Source organism: Thecamonas trahens (assembly GCF_000142905.1).
Source record: "Thecamonas trahens ATCC 50062 unplaced genomic scaffold supercont1.16, whole genome shotgun sequence".
Lineage (NCBI taxonomy): Eukaryota > Apusomonadida > Apusomonadidae > Thecamonas > Thecamonas trahens.
The window spans coordinates 283,900-303,799 of record NW_013657664.1 but is presented as its reverse complement, the minus strand read 5'-3'; the positions used below and the strand labels follow the sequence as shown (position 1 = coordinate 303,799).

General features: G+C 64.7%; 9 protein-coding genes across 9 annotated transcripts in view; 7 read left to right on the top strand and 2 right to left on the bottom strand.

Annotated features, from left to right (window-relative positions):
- Positions 1 to 282: 282 nt before the first annotated feature.
- AMSG_04010 (uncharacterized protein) lies at positions 283 to 1,707 on the top strand (the record flags this gene model as incomplete). The annotated part of the gene is made up of 1 exon (XM_013903807.1): positions 283 to 1,707. One exon carries the CDS (start codon positions 283 to 285, stop codon positions 1,705 to 1,707), a length of 1,425 nt encoding a protein of 474 aa, XP_013759261.1.
- Positions 1,708 to 1,815: 108 nt separating this feature from the next.
- On the top strand, positions 1,816 to 3,204 carry AMSG_04009 (polyunsaturated fatty acid elongation enzyme). The gene is made up of 2 exons (XM_013903806.1): positions 1,816 to 1,933; positions 2,287 to 3,204. Exons 1-2 carry the CDS (start codon positions 1,829 to 1,831, stop codon positions 3,106 to 3,108), a joined length of 927 nt encoding a protein of 308 aa, XP_013759260.1. The 5' UTR covers positions 1,816 to 1,828; the 3' UTR covers positions 3,109 to 3,204.
- Positions 3,194 to 4,365, bottom strand: AMSG_04008 (progestin and adipoQ receptor family member 4). The gene has a single exon (XM_013903805.1). The coding sequence runs from the start codon at positions 4,296 to 4,298 to the stop codon at positions 3,231 to 3,233; it is 1,068 nt and encodes a 355-aa protein (XP_013759259.1). The 5' UTR covers positions 4,299 to 4,365; the 3' UTR covers positions 3,194 to 3,230.
- Positions 4,366 to 4,495: 130 nt separating this feature from the next.
- On the top strand, positions 4,496 to 5,984 carry AMSG_04007 (lactoylglutathione lyase). The gene has a single exon (XM_013903804.1). The coding sequence runs from the start codon at positions 4,856 to 4,858 to the stop codon at positions 5,927 to 5,929; it is 1,074 nt and encodes a 357-aa protein (XP_013759258.1). The 5' UTR covers positions 4,496 to 4,855; the 3' UTR covers positions 5,930 to 5,984.
- Positions 5,985 to 6,077: 93 nt separating this feature from the next.
- Positions 6,078 to 6,897, top strand: AMSG_04006 (uncharacterized protein; the record flags this gene model as incomplete). Its single annotated transcript, XM_013903803.1, has 2 exons — positions 6,078 to 6,134; positions 6,212 to 6,897. 2 exons carry the CDS (start codon positions 6,078 to 6,080, stop codon positions 6,881 to 6,883), a joined length of 729 nt encoding a protein of 242 aa, XP_013759257.1. The 3' UTR covers positions 6,884 to 6,897.
- Positions 6,898 to 7,004: 107 nt separating this feature from the next.
- AMSG_04005 (uncharacterized protein) lies at positions 7,005 to 17,662 on the top strand (the record flags this gene model as incomplete). The annotated part of the gene is made up of 3 exons (XM_013903802.1): positions 7,005 to 7,104; positions 7,188 to 10,771; positions 10,828 to 17,662. 3 exons carry the CDS (start codon positions 7,005 to 7,007, stop codon positions 17,593 to 17,595), a joined length of 10,452 nt encoding a protein of 3,483 aa, XP_013759256.1. The 3' UTR covers positions 17,596 to 17,662.
- Positions 17,663 to 17,842: 180 nt separating this feature from the next.
- AMSG_04004 (uncharacterized protein) lies at positions 17,843 to 19,305 on the top strand. The gene has a single exon (XM_013903801.1). The coding sequence runs from the start codon at positions 18,061 to 18,063 to the stop codon at positions 19,267 to 19,269; it is 1,209 nt and encodes a 402-aa protein (XP_013759255.1). The 5' UTR covers positions 17,843 to 18,060; the 3' UTR covers positions 19,270 to 19,305.
- On the bottom strand, positions 19,298 to 19,813 carry AMSG_04003 (uncharacterized protein; the record flags this gene model as incomplete). Its single annotated transcript, XM_013903800.1, has 1 exon — positions 19,298 to 19,813. The coding sequence occupies one exon, from the start codon at positions 19,811 to 19,813 to the stop codon at positions 19,298 to 19,300; it is 516 nt and encodes a 171-aa protein (XP_013759254.1).
- A 57-nt stretch (positions 19,814 to 19,870) lies between these two features.
- Positions 19,871 to 19,900, top strand: part of AMSG_04002 (uncharacterized protein) — a gene marked incomplete at its 5' end in the record, with an annotated part of 1,271 nt that continues 1,241 nt past the window's right edge. The window contains one exon of the mRNA XM_013903799.1: positions 19,871 to 19,873. Within this exon, the coding sequence (XP_013759253.1) occupies positions 19,871 to 19,873 (3 nt within the window). The remainder of the gene's footprint in view (positions 19,874 to 19,900) is intronic.

Genomic DNA, 19,900 nt, shown 5'->3' with positions numbered 1-19,900 from the left:
GGGGGGGGGGGGGTCGAATGGGTTAGAGCTTGTGACAGAGTGGGGCGTAGTTGGCTGGCCCGCCCGTCGCCCCGTCGCCCGTCGCCCGTCGCCCGTCGCCCACAGCTGACCGCCGACCGCCGACGAGGAGCGGAGCTAGGCAGACGGCGACACAGCCACAGCCAGCGCCAGCGCCAGCGCCACAGCCAAAGCCACACTTCTCGCCGCCCCACCCCTCACACCCTACACCCCACACACCCCACACACCACACACACACACACACCACACACACACACGCATTCATGGCCATGGCGTCGCGGTCGATGGAGCTGGAGCTGGCACCGCTGGTGGCGCCGCGCGGCCCGTCGACGGTGCCCTCAGCAGGCGGCTCGGCCGCATTGTCGCCGCTGGGGGGTAACTTGCCAATGTCGGCCACGGCTCTGCCGCCTGCGCAGCCGGCACTGGCGGCTGAGTCGACGGAGACCTTGCTCGCGGCCCGGGCGGACTTGGCCGACCTGGCCGCGTCTGCCACCGCCATCCGCTCGGCGGCCTCGACCGTGGTCGAGCTACTGGCCATGCCGACGCAAGACACCGGGCAAGCTTCTGTAGCCACCAAGGCGGGCGAGGATGGCGAGGATGGCGCCGCAGTCGGTGGCTCTGGGCGTTTGCAGAGTGGACAGATTGCGGCGCGGCGGCCTGCGGCGCTTCGCAAGGCGCACGACGCACTTGTCGACGCTCTCGGAAGGCTGCGCAGCTTGCGGAACGCGGTTGCGGCGCTGCCGCTGGCGCTGACACCCGCAGCAGCGGCGTCGGCTCTCGATGCTGCGCCGCCAGCGCTTGACGCGCTACTCGCAGACATGGTGACGGCGGCGTCGGCGGCGTCGCGGGCAAGATCGCGCGCCGCTGCCGTCGGCTACACTGACGCCGCGCGCAAGCTCTTCCCGGGCCTGCTCGAGCCCAAGACATCCCGCAAGCGACCGCGGGTCTACGCCATCACGCCGGCGTCGCACCCGTCGAAGCGGCGCAAGCCCCTCGGCTCCGGCTCGCCTTCGCGGTCGGGCCTCCCGGCCAAGCTGGTGGGGGTCATGGCATCGGCAGCGCCCTCGTTCCGCATTGTCAGCTGGAAATATCATCCGCTGGAGCTCTCGTCGCGACTGGCGCGGCTGACGCTCGAGCTGCCACATGTCTTCCAGGTTTGCATCACCTTTTCCGGCGCTGTCGGCCTTGCCGAGTCGGACACCCTCATTCCTGCGCTGATCTCGCTCAGCCGCCCGCGCCACGCCCCGCCGCTTGCACCTGGCGCGTGCGATCCGGTCCTCGACGCCATCGAGGTCCACGTCCGCGCCGCCCACCTCTACTTTGTCTCGGCCTACCCCGCTGCGCCGCTCCCACCGCTCCTTGTCTGGCTCCACTCGTACGCGCGGCTCTACTCCACGCCCTGCACCGTGTGCGGCGCTCTGGTCCGCATCGCCCGCGGCGATGCCGGGGGGCCCATGCCGCCGGTCTTCCGTCCCTTCCGCGTCGATCGCGCCCGCCAAGGCCGCCTCCTCGCCCCGCGCCTCCTCACCGTCGCCACCACCGGCTCGCCGATCGATCCGCGCCTCGCCCTGGCCGAGGGCGCCTACCACAACGAGTGCTTCACCCGCGAGACCCTCATCCGCCAGCAGGAGCAGCAGCCATCAACCTTGGCCACTACCTCGGCCTCGCCCCCGCCTACCCCGCAGTAGCGAACCGCGTTGCCGTCGTGGTAGCATCGATTCATTTGCCCGCCGCTGCCCCAACAAGAGCAAACGAGCCAAACGGTCAACTGCCTCGCTCCACGCCACCACTCGACTCACACCGCAAACCATGCCGCTGTTTGAGCCTGTTTCCGATGCCCTCATTGCTGGTGTCCGCACCGCAGGCGACTTTCTCACCGATGCCGGCGTCACTGCCGTTGTCGACAACTGGGAGGTACGTAGCCCACAAGTGCACAAGACTGCCATGCCTAGCCCCAGCCCCTCTTCCCCCCCCCCCCCCCCCCCCCCGCAACCCTGCCTGCGTTTTCCTCGCCATCCACACACGCAGGTCGCATGGTGGCACCCGGCGCTCCCTCGCCTCCTCCCTCCCCTCTAAGCGCGTGGAGGGTGGTGGAGGGAGAGGAGGAGTGAAGGGTCGCTTGCTGCAGTAGAAGGGCGTGTCGGGAGGCAGTGACTTGGGCGAGTGCAGGGTGGAGAGGCCGGTGGTGGGGCCAGGTGGTGGCAGACGGTGACTGACGCGGGATGGGCGCGCGTGTTTCGACGGTGGGTGTGTGGGGGGGTGGACAGACGTCGTTCAAGGGCCTGCTGACGGACAACGCGCCGCAGGCGATGGATTTCATCAACTGGATCTTCTCGTCGAAGCACCACTACGTGGAGGAGCTCGACCTGCCGTTCCTCAACTGGTTCCGGGTTATCCTTGTCCTCATGGCCTACGTCGTGGTCATCAAGGTTGGCCAGGTCATCATGTCGCAGTTCCAGCCGTTCAAGCTTTACACCTTCTCCATCATCCACAACACGGCGATGGTTCTCATCTCGGCATACATGTGCATTGAGACTGTGTACCAGGCGGTCTCGCTCAAGTACGGCCTGTTCGGTAACTACGCGCTCGACTCGTCCGCCGAGCACGGCATGGCCAAGATCGTCTGGGTCTTCTACATGTCCAAGTTCCCGGAGATGCTCGACACGGTCATCATGGTGCTGAAGAAGAACAACCGCCAGGTCTCGTTCCTCCACATGTACCACCACTTCAGCATTGCGCTCGTCTGGTGCATCGTGACCTTCTCCTACCCGGCTGGCGAGGCGTACTTCTCCATCATCCTCAACTCGTTTGTCCACGTCGTCATGTACTCGTACTACCTTGCTCGTGTTTTCAAGATCGAAGTCCCGTGGAAGTTCTACATTACCAAGTTCCAGATGCTCCAGTTTATGGCCAACATGGTCCAGGGCATCTACGATGTCTACATCCTCAAGATGGATCCGGTCCGCGGCCCGACCTGGCTCCTTCAGCTCCTTGCCATCTACATGGTTTCGCTCCTTGTTCTCTTCGGCAACTACCTGCGCGTCAACGCCGGCAAGGCCAAGAAGGCCAAGAAGGCCAAGTCCGCTTAATGTGCTTCGATGCGGCGACTCGCTTCTCTTTCTTCCCCTCCATCCCCCCTCCCCGCCCCGTCACAAACCTTTCCAAGCAAACGCATGTCAAGTGCCGCACGAGGCCATTGTTTGTTGTTCGCCTACACGACGCCAGCGCACGGCGCGTCGGAGTGCATCGCCCACTGCCAGTCAGCATTGCACCCAATCCACGTGCAGTAGACCGAGGTGCCGACAACGACGTGCATGATGGCGTGCGAGTTGAAATAGTAGTCGGTGAACGAGCGCCGGATCCACGATGGGAGGATGCGCTCGGGCATGCGGGTCGCGTTGATTGTTCCGCCCACTACCTGCAGCACAATGGCGAGGATGTGCAGCTGCCGCGCCTCGGCCGAGCCGGCCGAGAGATACAGCGAGAAGACAGTCGAGAGGTTGGCAGCAACCATGAGCGCGCCAAAGATGGCAACCCGCATCTTGGGGGAGGCCAGCAGAGCGCCGGTCACCGCCGTGACCAGCACGCCGGCGGCAAAGACGAGCGTGACAATGAGGCACAGGTTGCGGAGGCGCGGGTAGCAGTGGAGGGCGTAGAAAACCCGCCGGATCGACGACGCCACGTACGCGTACAGGATACCCCACAAGTCGTAAGAGAGCCACGCCTTGTACGACGTCAGCGAGCACTCGCCGTGGCACTGGAACAGATGGTACGAGACCGAGAAGAAGAAGCAGATCAGCGCCGACGACGTCTGGCACGTCCACAGCAGATACTCGATGGGATCCACAAACCCAAACGAGGTCCACCCCTGGATGAAGAGTACGAGGAAGAAGACAAAGCCACCACCGTGCGTCCACACGTTCATCGACTCGTTGTGCAGATGCCAAAACGAGGCCAGCGCCTGCGCTGTGCTCAGATGCGCACGGTACCCAGTCTCCACAAACTTGTTGTACTGCAGCACCGCAGGCGCCTCACCATACTCCACAAGCTCGTACGTCGGCGACACAATCTCAGACACAACATGGCCCACTGGCGGCGGCGGGAACAGCTGGAACTTGCCCGCAACAACCTTCTCCTTCTCCGCAGTCCCAGCCTCCCGCGCCGCAGCCCCAGCCCGCTGCCCATCCACACCGCCGCCGCTGCCACCGGCCAAGCCGGCTCCTGCGGCCCCTGAGCTCTCCTCACCCTTCCTACTCCTGCTCCGCGTTCGAGGCGCCATCGTTGTCGTGCCCAGAGCAAGACAAGTACTCAAAGCGCGCGCTCTCTACGCACGATCCGCTCCCCCTCCCCTCCCCACATCGTGCCACGTCGCCTCAGCCCGCCAAGAGTCGGCCGCCGCTTGCCGACCGCTGCCATCGGACGGCCCGGCCCAAACCGGTCCACCTCGGCCCGCACCAAGCCCCGCACCTGTCCGGACAGGCACGACAGCAACCATGCCGCCCTCCCTCGGTACAAGTCACACACACCCTACACACACACACATGCACACCTACCCGCTCTCGACTCAACCTCTCCCCGCCCTTCTCCGCCTCTGCCATTCTCCTACACAGCGCATCCGACCCCGCGGCGTGTGGCACGGAGGGGAAACCAGCAAAGGAAGGTAAAGATGACGGCGAATCATCAAAAAGGCCGCCGGTCTTCCCGGTTTGCGCCGCCTCTTGAGCGACCCGAGACACAGACAGCAGAGTACCTGCCAGCCGCTACCCCAGACGTACCGGTCATCGACATCCACCACCCAACTCCGGTCCCACACTTTGACTACCCTACTCAATCAACATGAGCACCTCTATGGCACCTGCGAGTGAGCTCATCGCCAACTCGAGCTACGACGCCGCGGCGGTGGCGACCGTGGCGAGCAACAAGCCGTTCTGGCAGCAGACCATGCTCCGGGTCTCGGACCCTGTGGCCTCGATCGAGCACTACACCACCCACTACGGCTTTACCCTTGTCGACAAGTACGACTTTCCGCAGTGGAGCTTCACCGTCTACTTTCTGGCCACCCTCGAGGAAGGCCAGGCCGGGCCCGATGGCGAGCCCGGCTCGGACGCTGCCCACTCGTGGCTCTTCTCCACCAACGTCACCACCCTTGAGCTGACGCACAACCACGGATCAGAGGAAAACGGCCCGCAGCCGGGCCTCTACCACTCGGGAAACATTGAGCCGAACCGCGGCTTTGGCCACATTGCCGTCTTTGTCGACGATGTCTACGCAAAGTGCGCCGAGCTCGAGGCCGCCGGCGTCCAGTTCCAGAAGAAGCCCGACGGCGGGCGGATGAAGGGTCTCGCCTTTGCCCTCGATCCGGACGGCTACTGGATCGAGATCATCAAGCGCGCCGAGGACGCCCCGTCGGCCGGCAAGGGTCTCGTCAACCTCTCGCAGACCATGATCCGCGTCAAGGACCCGGCAGCTTCGCTCGCCTTCTATGGCCATGTCTTTGGCATGCAGCTCATCGCCGAGAAGCACTTTCCTGACGCGGCTTTCTCGCTCTACTTTCTGGCCCACCTCTCCGACGCCGAACTCGCCCGCCTCCCCGCCGATCTCGATCCGTCGTCCCAGGCCGCGTTTGACTTTATGAAGACCCTCTGGTCGCCCGTCCTCGAGCTGACCTGGAACCACGGGACCGAGTCGGACGCCGACTTTACCTACCAGCCCGGCGACGCCTCAAAGTACGCCTTTGGCCACACTGGCTTTATCGTCGACGACCTTGTTGCTACCTGTGATGCCCTCGACGCCGCCGGCGTGCCCTTTGCCAAGCGTCCCCAAGACGGCCAGATGAAGACCATCGCTTTCGTCGTCGATCCCGACGGCTACAAGGTTGAGCTCATCCAGCGCGGCTCCATCGCCGAGTGATTCTGCCAACGAACCTGCTTTGCACAGCCATCGTATAAACTCACACAACCGCGCCTGTCGGCCACGCCCGCGCGCCAGCCGACACCTCACCACTCACGTTCACAAGCAGCCACACACACACTTTCTCACACACACGCATACACTCAGCATGGCATCTCGCCGCCTCCGCTCCTACGCCGAGCTCAACCCGTGCGTCGGCCTCGGCGTACGCTCCATCCCTATGCCCACCCCCTCCCCCACCCGCCCCCCCTTCCCCCACCCCTCCACTCACCCCCTCCACAGGCGCTGGCATTAGCATCATCGGGTGTATGCTCGCTACAAGGCATGCCGCCGCTGCCCGATCTCAAGCACCTGTACCTCTCCGACAACGCGCTGACCTCGCTCGCCGGTCTCGGTGTCCAGCCGGTGCTGGAGGAGTTGGACGTCTCAGGCAACGAGCTGACGTCGCTAGCCGGCGCCCGCCCGCAGCCGCGGCTCAAGTCGGTCCTGCTGGCTCGCAACCCCATCGCTTCCCATGTCCACTTCCGGACCATGACTCTGCTGGCCTTTGGCTGGCAGCTGCGGTCCATCGATGGCATCCCGGTGACGGCCGCAGAGCGCCGCGCCGCAAAGGGCCTGGCCGCGCCTGCGCCGGGCCTGCTTGTCGACCTCATCTCTGCCGGCTGGCTCCTCGATCTCAAGCCACGGACCAAGGCCGAGATGCGCGCTCTTCTCGACGATATTCTCTCCGGACGGTCCCAAGACGAGGTTCCGGTCCCGATCCTGCCTCTCGAAGCTGCACTGGTGCACTCGGTCGCAGGATCGCTCGTCGCCCGTCCGCCGTCGGCCGATCCCATCCCCTACTCGTGGTCTGGCCCCGGCTACCATATTCCCATCGACAACGGCATGTTTTTGGACCTCTCCCTCGGCCCACCGCCGCCCACATCATCCTCCCGCACCCCCGATGAGCAGTAAACCGCCCGTCCCACCCCGTGCATGATGACACCCTCGCTCGTGCCACTCGACCAACTCGCACGTGTCGCGCACCACTCCAACCACCCCACTCTCCACACACCACACACCCAGACAGAGGGCCATGGAGGCCCTAGTCAAGCGCGCACTGCGCTCACGGCTAGAGGCATACATTGTTGACTACTCCTCCGACCGCATGGTCAACTGGGAGATCCGTGACGTCCGTACGGCCGCCCTTCCTTCCCCTCTCCTGCTTCGCCTCTGATCATGCTTGCGGCTCCACTCACACACGGGCACACTTTTGTAGAGCTCAAGCCTGATGCTGTTGCTGCCCTCCTCAACCTACCTCCGCAGCTAGCCATTGCCAATGCTGCTTCATCGGCCATCAAAGTCATCGTGCCGTGGAAGCGTCTCAAGACTGACCCAGTCGTCTTTGACCTCGGCCACGTCCGCATCGATCTGCGCGAAGCTGCTGTGCCGATACTGCCATCGAGTAGCACAGGCGAGGACGTCCGCGATGATGACAAGACAAAGAAGAAGAAGAAGAAGAAGAAAAAGGAAAGAGAGAAAGATAAGAGCAAGGGCAAGGGTAAGCGCGGCTTTATCAACAAGGTCATTGACGGCATCTCCTTCCGCCTTGCCACAGGCCTCATCACGCTCGCCACCAGCGGCGCTCCCAACATGTTTGCTCTCTCGCTGGAAGACGTAGTGCTTGCGTCGACGAACCCAGACTTTGAAGTCGTGGATCTCCGCGAGTCGCGCAAGGTGAACAAGAACTCGTCGGTCGTGCTCTTGTACAAGGCCCTCAACGCCGCTGCCGTCACCCTCGATCTGGTCCCCACCTGCGTGCCGAAAGCAGAGCTTGCTCCCCCAATTGTCCGCCTCCTCGACAACATCCCGCTCGCCATCCACTTTACCGGCAAGTTTGCCGATGCCCGTGACAATCTCCCAGTCAAGGCGCATCTCGCCTTTCTCATCGACTCCCGCCGCGTCGTCGTTGCCGTCAACCAGAGCCATCTCCTGGACATCGCCCACACTGTTGTTGGCATCCAAGATGCGCTCGCTGCCGCTCCTACGCTGCCTCCCGCCAAGACTCCCGAGTCGGAGCGAGCTCCCGCCCAGGCGCCGCCTGCCATCCCACCGCGATCCCGCCCGCCCCGCAGCCTCCCGCCACCGCCGGCGTCCGCATTTTCCACATCTCCCGAGGTCGAGGAAGCAGGCAAGGGCAAGGGCAAGGGCAAGGGATGGGGCTCGCGCCTTCGCCGGATTGTCAACCGCAAAAAGGCTCACGGCCCAGCGTCACTCACCGAGCCGGCTTCCGATTCAACGTCGGCACCAGCGTTCGACCCACTCACCCAAGAGGCGCTTGCCCAGCTCACTGCGCCGTCAGAGCCTCGCGAGATCGACGATGTCTCGTCGATTGCCTCGGACTCATCGGGCTCCTCAATGGCCTCGCTTGCGTCCATGACCTCGCAGTCGGCCGCTGCAACGCCGTCAGCTGCCGAGCTCTCGCTCACCGGCGACGCAGACCTGGAGATCGAGTTTACTCCTGCCGAAGACATTCAGCACAACCTCATCTCGCTTCAAGTCGACTCGCTGGTGGTCCAGCTGCTCGAGCCAGAGTCGCCGGCAGCCGCGTTTTTCGAGGCCGTCTTTGTCAATCCCACCATCTCGTTCATCCCCAATCTCCCGCTCCCATCCGAGCTTCTCAGCCGGCTCGCCCTCGATCCCGAGTCAGTGGCGGCGGCGGCCGACGGCATGCAAAATCTCAAGTTTACTCAGTCTGAGCTGCAGGTCTCGATGCAGTCGCTTGTCTGCCGCGAGCTCAATGCGCCTCCGACCAAGCATCCCAGCTACACCACCGCCCTCTCGCCCACAAGCCAGGTTGCCTCGTCGGCGTCGGCGGCTGAACTCGCCGCACAACACCCGGGCACCCGCGGAGGGCCGCCGTTGCTCAAGCTCAAGTACGTCATCCGCCACATCCCGCGCCATCTCAAACTCGACACTCGCGCCGAGTCGGATGTCGTCTTTGGCCGCGAGCTCACTGGGCGCATCCTCGCCTTTGATGCCGTCTACGACCGCGAGCTCCTGCGTCGAGTCGCAAGCACGGTAACTCCGGCGTCGCAGGTCCTCTCTGCCCTTGTCCCTGCCGAGCGCCTTGCCCAGCGCGTCGACTCGCTCGTCGAGTCGGTTCTCTACGACGACATGCTCTGCACCTTTGAGCTCCGCTCGCCGTCGATCGCCCTCCCGCCGTACAACGGTTACGTCGGCCCGATGGTGCTCTCGGCTCAGGCCTGGCGACTCTCTGCCGACAACATTGTCCTGGCTACTGTCGCGCCATCAGTGCCGCCACCTTCGGTGTTTGGCTCGAACCCACTGTTTGTCGCGCCCGCGGGTGTCTTTCCGGTCGCAGACACCGACATCACCTCGACCTTTGCCCTCGCACATGCCCTCGACACCCTCCCGCCGCAGCACGTCCAGCGATTCCAGCTTCAGTGCAAAAACGTCGCTCTCGCCGTCACCGATGTCCGCCACCCTAGCGCCGTCGAGCCGTGGCTTGCCCTCCCGCCGCTCAACGTCGTTGTCGACCTCGCCTTCCACGAGTGGTTCGTTGGCGACGATGAGAGCCGCACCGACCTGCCGCAGCTGGAGCTGTGGCTCTCGCTCTCGGATGTGGCACTGAGCCTCACCCAGCATCACTACGCCTACCTACAGTCGGTCATGGAGCAACGCATTCTGTTTCACACCCGCGTCGAGTCGTCTGCCTTTGCCGGGCGCCTCCGCTATCTGTGGCGGACCTTTGCTGAGGCGCCGCCGCAGTCCGACTCCACCACTCATACTCTCCTGCTCGACACCCTTGATCTTGACGAGGACATCTTCACCGACATTCCGATGGTCTCCCTCCTCTCGACTCACTGCGAGTCGGCGGCGATCTCGCTCCTCCATGACGAGCCCGGCATGCCGCCAGTCACCCTCGCGGTCTTTTCGGCTGCAGGCTGCCAGGTCGTCGCCGAAACGCACATCGCCATGCTGGTCCTCAAGGCTCAGGTTGAGACCTTTGACGTCCACTCACCTAAGCACTCGGCCTCACCGTTTGCCTCTCTAGTCACGCCGATGGCATCGGCGGCGCCGGTCTTCGGCCTGCCTGCACACGTCAGCACCTCCAGCGGAAGACAGCAGGCCAACTTGGTGGTCAGACTCGAGCACCTGCGAGTCAACATGCCGCCGGCGCTCCAGCTCGGGCCAGAGTCGTTCTGCACCCAGTTCTCCGACATCATGGCCATCCCACCAGCGTCGCCACTCGGCGCACAAGCCTTTGACTGGCTCTCGCCGGCCTACTCTAAGATTGCCTTTGACGCGGCCTGGGTCAGGCTCGACGGCGTCCGCGTCTGTCTACTCCTACCAGCCATGGCAGACATTGTCGCCTTTGCCAATGGCTCGCTCTCCGGCTCATCGGCATCCGCCGCTGCCCAGGAGCAGGCTGCGTCGGTGGTAGACGCGCTTGCCGACCTCATTCTCGCCCGTGACGCCCGACTTGACGTCCGCCAGTTTGTCTCGGGCGCCAACTACGACGTGCGGCTCACTTCGTGCGAGCTGCTCGTTGTAGAGACTCCCGAGACCGTCGAGTGTGTTCCTGTAGTTGTTGAGCAAGTTGATGTCAGCCGCCGCGGGCTGGACCTCAACCGCGAGCTGGTCTCAACCGCCTGGCGCGGTGCGGCCATCTCGGCTTTTGTCTACGAGCATGGCGTGCTGCACCGCTCGCCGCTAGCGGCCCCGACCGACGCTGCTGTCGCCTCGCTCCGCTGGCTTGATCCTGCGCTCGAAGCCTGGGTCTCGCAGTGGTCCGTCGTCATGCCCGAGGTCCAGCTCTCGCTCTCGCGTGAGCAGCTGGTCCTCCTTATCAACTCTGCTGAAAACCAAGCGCGTTTCGCACGTGCCTTCCGCAGCGTGTCTCCAACCGGCGGACCTTTGGCGACGTCGCGCGCGCTGCCCGCCCGCTCCCGCCGCTGCCGCAGCAGGCATCGTCGACCTCTCCGCCGCGCCATGTCGGCAACACCCGAAGCGTACACTTGACGCTTGGGGCGCTGGCGCTCACCCTCGCCGATCCGGCCGCAGGCCTCCATGCCCCGCCGCTCACCACGTTTTTGGTCGAGAATCTCCGCCTTGCTCTGGCCGACTCGGTCAGCTCGGTCGACGGGAGCCTCAAGCCGGGGTGGGACTACCAGATGGTGGCAAGTGAGCTTGTCGTCCGTGATGGGACCGGCACAACCGTGCTCATGCCCAAGGATCTCGCACAGGGCTTTGCAGCCTCGCGCATGCCGGCCGGGCGGGAGTCTGACCGGCAGACGCCGCGCAGTGCGTCGTGGCGGACGCCAACCATGAGCCACGCGCCATCCCCACCGTTGGCTGACTCTGCAGCCGGCACAACGCCACGAGTTGGGCTTGCCAATGGCTGGTTTGATGCCGACGAGCTCGACTCGCCTGGCCAGATCGGTGTCTCGTTTCTGGCCTCACCGTCGCCGGGCACGCAATCGCGGCCTTCGATCTTGCCCAGCACTGCCAGTGGCAAGTTGGTCTTGGACTTGTCGGCAGTGATTGGTCAACCGTCGCCACTGCCTCTCGATAGCGACGACGGACTCACGTCAATGACCGACTCGGCCGTGCGCTCGTCAGTATCCGCAGCCACCTCAACCACAGTCTCAAGCTCGAGCTCGAGCTCGAGCTCGAGCTCAGACTTGGACTCAGTCTCATACTCCGACTCGGGCGCTGCAACCGAGCTTGATCTCGAGTCATCGTCATCGTCTTCAGAACTGCCTTGTACACCACTGCCCAGATCGCACGCTTGCAGCTCGGCAGCATCGGGCTCTGTTGCACGCGCGCTAGAGCGTCCCGCGCCCGGGAGCCACGAGACCGACCATGGCGTGGCCCTGCTCGCAACGGTTGTGTCGGTGTATGAGACCAGCTCGCGGGCATCGCAGGCCGAAGCGACCGACTCGATCACCTTTTCCTCGCAGGGCGTGTACGAGTGGTCGACAACGGCAGAGCGACACGTTGCGCGGCGGCGGTGGAACATGGACGTGGCCCCGCTGATCGGCCTTTACGCACCACAGGTGGTGGACGGCATTACCACGTTCTTCTCCGCCCTCGGTGCGCAACAGGCTGTGCGGCGGCGCTACCTTCGGATGCAGCGGTCAATGACGGCAATGCTTGGTCGGGGCACGGTCCTCGACCTTCCGACAGCTCAACGAACGCTGCAAGAGGCGCAGGTGCAGGCGGCAGCCGCTGCAGCGGTCAGCGAGCAGATGGTGGCTGTCGTCGCAGGGCCGTCAAGCGCGGGCGCGTCGAGCGACAGTCTCCCCGCATCGCGTGTCCGCCTCGACTCGGAGCCGTCGGCAGAGCCGAGTCCGTGGGCCGAATTTCGTCGCAACAAGATCCTACTCAAGGCTGTGGTCCGCGACCCGTCGCTGGTCCTGCAGGAGACGTCAGTGGGAAGCCAGACGTCGGTGCTCGAGCTTGCGACTCAGACGATGTTTGTGTCGAACGAGAACAATGCGTGCGCGTACGACCTCTCGGTCAACCAGACCGATGCGTTTGTTGGAGCGGCGCTTGTTCGGCTTGTGACGGCAGATCCAGCGACACTGCGCGTCTCGCAAAACGTGCTAGTCATTCAGCCGTTCTCCACACGGGTCTCGTCTTCGTACAAGGCGCAGGGCCTGCTCGGCACACCATTCATGGCCATCACCGCCGAGGCCGAGCCGATTGTGGCGGAGATTTCTGTCCGCAAGTCGCTGGTGTGCTGGCGGATTGTGGACCGGTACGCAACCGAGCTCGGCGAAGCACGGACGCGGCCGGTGGCCGCCAGCACAGCGATGGCGGACACCAGCAGAGATCGCGACGAACTTTTTGTGCCCAAGGAGATCAAGGTCGGAATCAAGGCGCTGGACGTGAGCGTTGTCTCGGACTACGCCGACCAGGTTGTGCTCTTCTATGTGTACGCCGACGAGGCGTCGGGTATGGCGTCGATTCCGCAGGAGGGCGATGCCGAGTTTGAGGCTGTGGGCCAGCTCGAGGTCATGGTCAACAACGTCAATTTTACCATTCCAGAGACAGTCATCCATCCGTTTGTGATGGGGATCAACGGTCGGGTTCTGCCGTGGACGGTGAACTCAAAGCGGTCGCGCTTCGAAGCTGAGCTTGTGGCACTGACAGCCGTCGAGGTGACCCTCACCAAGGAGATTCTGCGGCAGATGACCGAGTACGTGGCGCTGTTCTCGCGCGAAGAGGCAGCCATGTCAAATGACATGCTCTCACACCTCGAGTACGTGCTGATCAATGAGACTGAGACAGCTGTCACGTTTGGCCAGACGCGGTCCAAGCAGACAGTCCGAGTCGGGCCGTCGAGCTCGACGGTCTTTGCTTTCGCCAACCCGTACTTGCCCAAGGCACTGGACCTCGAGTGGGAGACCGGCTGGCAGACGGCGCATCCGCTGGCACTGGCGTCGGCCGGCTCATCGACGGTGATTCTTCACAAGGGCATCAACACGGCATCGGCGGCACGGTTGGGCTTTGCAGATCCGCTAGTCTCGTCGTTTTCACCGCTTTCGTCGGTGGCGGCATCGTCGTCTTCGCTCTCGTTGACCTCGTCGGCGGCGCAGCTGGCGACATGGCAAGAGGTCCCGCTCACGCGCGGAGTCATAGCCTCTGTCGAAGCGCGGGGACTGAAGAAGATTGTCCGGCTGACATGCGCGCATGCACTGGTCAACGACACGCCATTCCGGGTCACCATCCGGTGCGTGGGAGGGCCTGAAGCTGGGCGAGCGCGGCACGTGGAAGCAGGAGCGTCAGTAGCGATGTGCCACGACGAGAACTGGACCCAGGCCTCGTGGCAGGTCCAGCTCCACGGCGCAGACGCATGGTCGGCGCCATTTGCGTTTGGCAGGCCGGGCTCGGTAACGCCGCTGCGGCTGCCACGAGAAGCCGGCCCATCGGGAAGCCAGCAGGATCTCTCGGTCCTTGTGGTCTTTGGCTTTGGCTCCGGCGGCTCACAGCAAACGGCGTCGCTGGTTCCGCCGCTAGTTATCGCCAATCGGTCGCCGTTCCCACTCGAGTTTACCGTGGGTACAGAGCTGATTGGCTCTGATGAGCTTCCACCTTACGAAACACGGCCCATGTTTGTCGAAGCTACCGGAAGCCTTGCGTTCCGGCTGCTGCCGGGCTACGACGTGTGGTCGGATGGGGTGGCGCTCGAGGTCCCACGAGCGCTTCTTGTGGGCGTTCGGTCGTCGACCCGCGACGTGACGGCGCAGCCCGAGCTCGAGCTGAGTGTTCGGGTCAACCAGCGGTACGCGCGCGGTTGTGGGGCGCGGTCGGTCTTTGTGTTGGTTCCGTATGTGCTGGTCAACCATACCGAGGTGAGCCTTGATGTGAAGCAGCACGGGAGCGATGCAGTGCTGGCACTCGAGCCTGGGAGCAAGATCCCATTTTCGTGGCGTGGAGAGCCGGCGGAAAAGTCGCTGCTGGTCCGCGAGGCCGGCGTGCCCGAGTGGCATGCTGTGGGTGCGCTGACCTCCGAGTCGACCCGCATCCTGAACCTCTCCACACAATGCTCTGTGGTTGAAGAGGTGCGAGTGCTGGACGGCTCGGCGCGGGCAGTGGCCTGGAAGCCAAGGCTGAGAATCATCAACAACCTCGACCGGGTAGTGCGGCTAGACACGGTGCCGCTTGCAGAGGCCAGAGGCTCGCGAGTGACAGTGGGCGCCGGTGAGACGCGTGATGTGGCCAAGTGGACGATGCGGGTCATGGTCGGACTCGGTGAGCCCGGCGATCGACTGCATGCGTTGGACCACTGCCTGCAGCGGCCGATCGAGGTGCTCGATAGCGGTGACGTTTGGGGCTCGGTCCGGATCGGACTCGATGAGGCCGAGTCCAAGGCATCGACGGTCCGGCTAGCGTCCTTGGGCGGCAACGGCCGATTCGAGTACCATACCTTTGAAGTGGTTGTCACTAACATCGGCTTTGTCTCACATGTGGCGCTCAACCCAGCGCGCGAGGCCGCGGAGCAGGTGATCATCAACCGGAGCAAGGAGACGCTCGTGGTGCGGCGGCACGCGCACACGCTCCCACTGGGACCTCGGTCGCCGACAGCTGGCCTCTCACAGGAGCCCGAGGAGCTGGTGGTTCTTGTTCCCGGTGAGATGAAGCCGCTGCATTGGCCGAGCTCGGTCTCGCACCGGCGGATCCAAGTGGCGCGGCTGGGCGAGGGGCGAGTGACGTCGGTGCCATGGGATCCAGTCAGCGAGTTTCGGATTGCTGATCCGCCGACCGGACGGCTGGGCGTGGTAGATGGCCAAATTGTGCGGCTTCTCCTCCCGCTTGACTGGTCGCATCCGTTCGCAGTCCAGGCGCTTGGCGATGGCGAGGTCAACCTCGAAGGTAGCGGAGAGTGGACGTCGTTGGCATCCGAGGCTAGAGGCTACGGCTCAATCCCGGGCACAAGCAGCAGCAACGCGGCGCGGGGCGTCGTGACGCGGACGCGGTCGCGGCGATCTGTCCGAATGAGTCTCAACGCGAGCGATCTCGCGGCGCTGCACGGCGTGGGCGTGGACGCACTCGACGTGGATGCGCTGCTTTTTGGCGGGGAGGGTGAGGCAAGCGGCGAGGCAAGCGACGGCGACGACAGCGAGCCCGAAGGAGAGGCAGGCGCCAACACCGGTGGGCTGCAGCGACTGAGGTACGTGGTACGGATGCGCGGTGTGACCAAGGCCGTGGTCCTGGAGGGAAGCGGCGGCGGCGGCTCTCGTGGCGGCGGCGGTGGTGGCGACGACGACGACCCAGGCTCTGCGCGACTCCGCATCCGTGTGCCTGCTGCTGGAGTCACGCTTGCAGACGAGGCGAGCGGCGGCGAGCTCGTGCACATGTCGCTGGAGGAGGTGCGGTGCGAGGTGCACATGACTGGCGGCAAAGAACACGCGCACTTGACGGTCGGAAACGTGCAGGTGGACAACATGATGCCGCTGGCCGAGTACGACGTGGTGCTTGCGCTGGCGGACTCGCACGCAGGCATCGGGTCGCAGGACGCGTCGATGGTGGAGGCGCTGTTCGAGTGGTCGATTGACGACGGGTTCCGGTCAATCGAGTACTGCGGTCTTCGCCTCCTCCCACTCGTGGCCAAGATCGACGGCGGACTGGTCTCCAAGCTCGTGGAGATGCGGGCGTTCTTTGGCGGCGAAGACAAAGCGCGGAAGACACTCGGGGCGAAGGATCCGAGCGTGCGGCGAGCACGGTACGTGGTGGACGAGAACCCGCTGCCTGTGGGTCTCCAGCGGAGTGAGACTGATGAGATGTACATCGACGCGCTGGTTATTTTCCCAATCTCAATCATGGTGTGTGTGGGAGACAACGACATGGACTGGCCGATCATTCGGGATGGCGCGCCACTGGAGCTTGCGCATTGTCAGCAGATGCAGTGGTTTGTCTCAAGAGCAGAGCTTGTGCCTGCGCTCCGCAAGATGTACTTTGACAACACGCTGGGTCTGGCGGACATGGGGGTGTTTGTGGGTTCGCTCGACGTCATCGGCAACCCGCTGGGTGCGCTGGCGCGGATTCGTGAGGGGTGCACCGACTTTGTGCGGCTGCCGTTTAATGCGCTAGTGATGGACGACACGCCTGGGGCGTTTTTCTTCGGCCTTGCGCGCGGGACATACTCGCTGGTCAAGAACGTGAGCGACGCGGCGCTGATGTCGCTGTACAAAATCACGTCGACGGTGGCCCGAAGCGCAGCACGGCTGACGTTTGATGACCGATACATTGCGGTGAAGCGACGGGCGGCGCGGCGGCATCCACGCAACGTGGTTGTCGGCTTTGGGCTCGGTTCACTCGAGTTTGGGCGCGGGCTGTGGTCTGGGTGCTCGGGACTGGTGCTTCAGCCGTGGTACGGCGCGCAGCGACGCGGGTGGCTGCTGGGCGGAATGCTCGGCACTGGCAAGGGCCTTGTGGGGCTCCCGCTCAAGTCGATCGACGGCACGTTTGACTTGCTCAGCAAGGTCTTTGAAGGCCTCAAGAACTCGACCGGGACCGGACAGTACGTGGTGCAGAAGCGAGTCCACGTCTCGCCGGCCCGGACAGAGGCGCTTCTCAAGGCCGGGCTCTCGGGCTGGTGCGTTGACCACGGATGCGAGTATGTGACGCACTTTGTGGCTAAGATGGAGGCCGGGCCGCACGCCGGCGAGCGGCGGATGATTGACCACGTGCTTGTAGTGTCGATGGACGGCATCCTAGTCTTTGCCCTCGCAGACGTCCTGCACGACTGCGTGCTGGCGGCGTCTGCGCGCAAGTCGATGCGGTCCTGGGGCCACCGGGCGCGGGCGGCGCTGATGCAGGCGCCAGAGCCTGAGGTGCTTGCGACACGGGCAGATGCAACAGGCCAAATGCCGGCGCGGCGGGCCGCCGAAGTCTCGCTCAACATGCTCCGCGGTCTAGTGACGTCTGCGCAGCCACTGAACATCGGGTTTGGTGACGTGTCAGAGATTGTAGTGCCGGACGCGCCGGCCGCAAGGTTCGTGATTGCACTTCGGCGAATGATCGGTGGCCGCGACAGGCTGGTGTGCGTTGTCGGTGATCGCGAGGATAAGCTTGCAGAGATCGGCGCAGTGTACCGTGCGTCAACGGGCGAGTTTCTTCAAGTTGTCCGCCCGCGAGACAGCGCCCAGCGGTAGCAGCGGCAAAGCAACCGCACGCACGCTCGCCCCGCCTATCTACATAAACCCGATGAAGTACAGCAAAGGCAGAGGTCTGTCTCAGCTGGCGGAGAAGTCTGGCGGCGAGCTTGCAACGATGGACCTTTTTTTGAGTGACGGGCGGTGAGGCAGCGCGCATGCAGCCATCAGACACGGGGCGAGTGCGGGCCGGGACATTGTGGTGGCGGTGGGGAGGGGCGAGGGGGTGAGAGCCAGAGAGCACACTTGTCGTTCCCAGACAGCGAGAGAGAAAGAGGGAGAGAGAAAGCACAAGCGGTGAACAGGACGTGTGCTTTACAAGCAAGGCAGGACCGAGGACAGCAGGCCGGAGAGCAAAGGCCAAGCCGCCAGTGTTCGGCAAGGCGACAGCACGGCTGGCAAAGTGGCATAGGCAGAGACAGAGACAGCGACAACGACGGCGACGGTGACGGTGACGGCGACAGCATGGCAACTGCGTCGATGCTGGTAGGCGGGGCGTCTGCGCCGCAGCATGGAACCATTGACGTCTCCCTGCTGCTGCCGTACCTGGCCGCTGTCCTCGGGGTGGAGGCGTGGCAGGCGGCGGCGGCGGCGGGCAAGGCGACGACCGGCGCCGACACTGGCAGCGAGACCGGGGCCGGAGAAGACGGTAGCGATGTTGGTGAGGCGCGGGCGGTGGCGGTGGCAATGGCTGCGAGTGCGACAGCCGGTGGCGCCGACGAGTGCAGCAGTGAGGCGGCCCGGGGCGCCGGCGGCGGGCCGGAACGGGTGTACCTGGTTCCGGTGCCGACGGTGCCGGGCGACGGTCTGGCGGTGCACCGCAAGTGGCAGCTGGATCTGGAGGGCGAGCTGTCGGCGTTTACGGCAATGCCGCGGGTGGCGTACCTTGTGGAGCGTGAGTGGCTGCTGTGGCAGCTGGAGCGGACCAAGGAGAAGCGGCGGCGGCTGCTGCGGCAGCGGGCGTCGCGCGAGGTGCAGACGGCGCGGCAGGCGGAGCGGCGGGCGCAGGTTCTTGCGCGTGGGTCACGGGTGCCGGCGCCGAGCCTAGTCACGGTGGCGTCGCTGTCGGTGGCGCGGTCGCGGGAGCGGCGGCTGCAGATGCTGCGGCTGGATCGGCAGACCCCGCGCGGAGCGGCGAGCCGGCGGGCGCGGGCAATCGGCGAGTCTAGCTCGGCGCAAGCTGCACAAGAGCAGCGGATTCGCATCCTGCAATCGCAGATCCGGCAAGTCGAGGCGCAGGCTGCGATGCGACAGGTGCAGTCGAAGCTGCTGGAGATCAAGATCCGGCAGGTAGAGCTGATGGTTCTTGTGCGGCAGGCGCAGCAGGTGGCAACACTCCGCGGACGCGAAGGCGAGCTCATCTCACGCAAAACTGCCCTCGAGGCCAAAATCGCGTTGCTGCAAGAGCACATCGCCGAGCAGCAGGCGGCAGCGAGCGCACTGGCGGCGGCGGGCGCAGGCGCCGGTGGCGAGGCATTTACTTCGGCGGCGGATGAGCACTCGCCGACCAGTGACGCGACACCGCTGCCAGCGGCTGGGGCACGGCGCGACCGGACGCCGCCGTCAATTGCCGCGGCGGCCGCAGCCGCGGCTGCATCGCCGCGGTCAGAGCGCGATTCGCCGCCGGTGTCGCCGCGGCGCGAGACACCGCCGGCATCGCCGCGGCGCGATTAACGCGTTGTACCCTTGCAATGAATCACAATCATGTCTTGTTAGGCGTCCACTTGCCCGGCTGAAAGTCATCGCCTGTACCAGAGGCACCGGTGGGTGGGAGCGGGGCGTCCGAGTCGACGCGGCGCATGGCCTCACCGGCCATCTTTGGGTCAGCAGCGCCATCAGCGGCAGTAGCAGCCGCTGCAGCAGGGCGCGGCATGCCTGCGACGGCGTGCTCGGAGCCAAACTCTGCGATGGTCTCGAGCGCTTCACGGGCCTCACGCTCCTGGACCTCCTTGATGCGCTTGCGCATAGTGGCACGGGCCTCCTCCCGGGCGGCGATCTCGTCCGGGGTGGGCGCCGGGCGGTTGCCGCGGAGCCACATCTGCCACATGGGGTCGACCTGGGTCGGGTCTGGGTTGTCGGCCTCGGCAAACTCGACATACCGCCGCCCATCGGCTTCGAGGAAGACATTGCCCGCGGCGTCGCGGCCGACGGTGGTGGGCCCTGCAACGCCGACCCGGGCCCGGATGGCGGCGGTAGCACGGGCGAGGAAAGACGACATGGTAGAGAGAGGTGGCGAGGGTGTGAGTGGGGTGGGGGGGGGGGGGGGGGGGGGGGGATGGTGTGGTGTGGTGGTGGTCGTCGACGA

What these genes read in the sequence shown, in the direction of transcription:
- AMSG_04008 (XM_013903805.1), bottom strand. Translation starts at nt 4,298, where the DNA reads ATGGCGCCTCGAACGCGGAGCAGGAGTAGGAAGGGTGAGGAGAGCTCA.
- AMSG_04007 (XM_013903804.1), top strand. Translation starts at nt 4,856, where the DNA reads ATGAGCACCTCTATGGCACCTGCGAGTGAGCTCATCGCCAACTCGAGC.
- AMSG_04004 (XM_013903801.1), top strand. Translation starts at nt 18,061, where the DNA reads ATGGCAACTGCGTCGATGCTGGTAGGCGGGGCGTCTGCGCCGCAGCAT.
- AMSG_04009 (XM_013903806.1), top strand. Translation starts at nt 1,829, where the DNA reads ATGCCGCTGTTTGAGCCTGTTTCCGATGCCCTCATTGCTGGTGTCCGC. An exon ending in CCGTTGTCGACAACTGGGAG is followed by an intron (nt 1,934 to 2,286) that starts GTACGTAGCCCA and finishes GGGGGTGGACAG; the next exon opens with ACGTCGTTCAAGGGCCTGCT.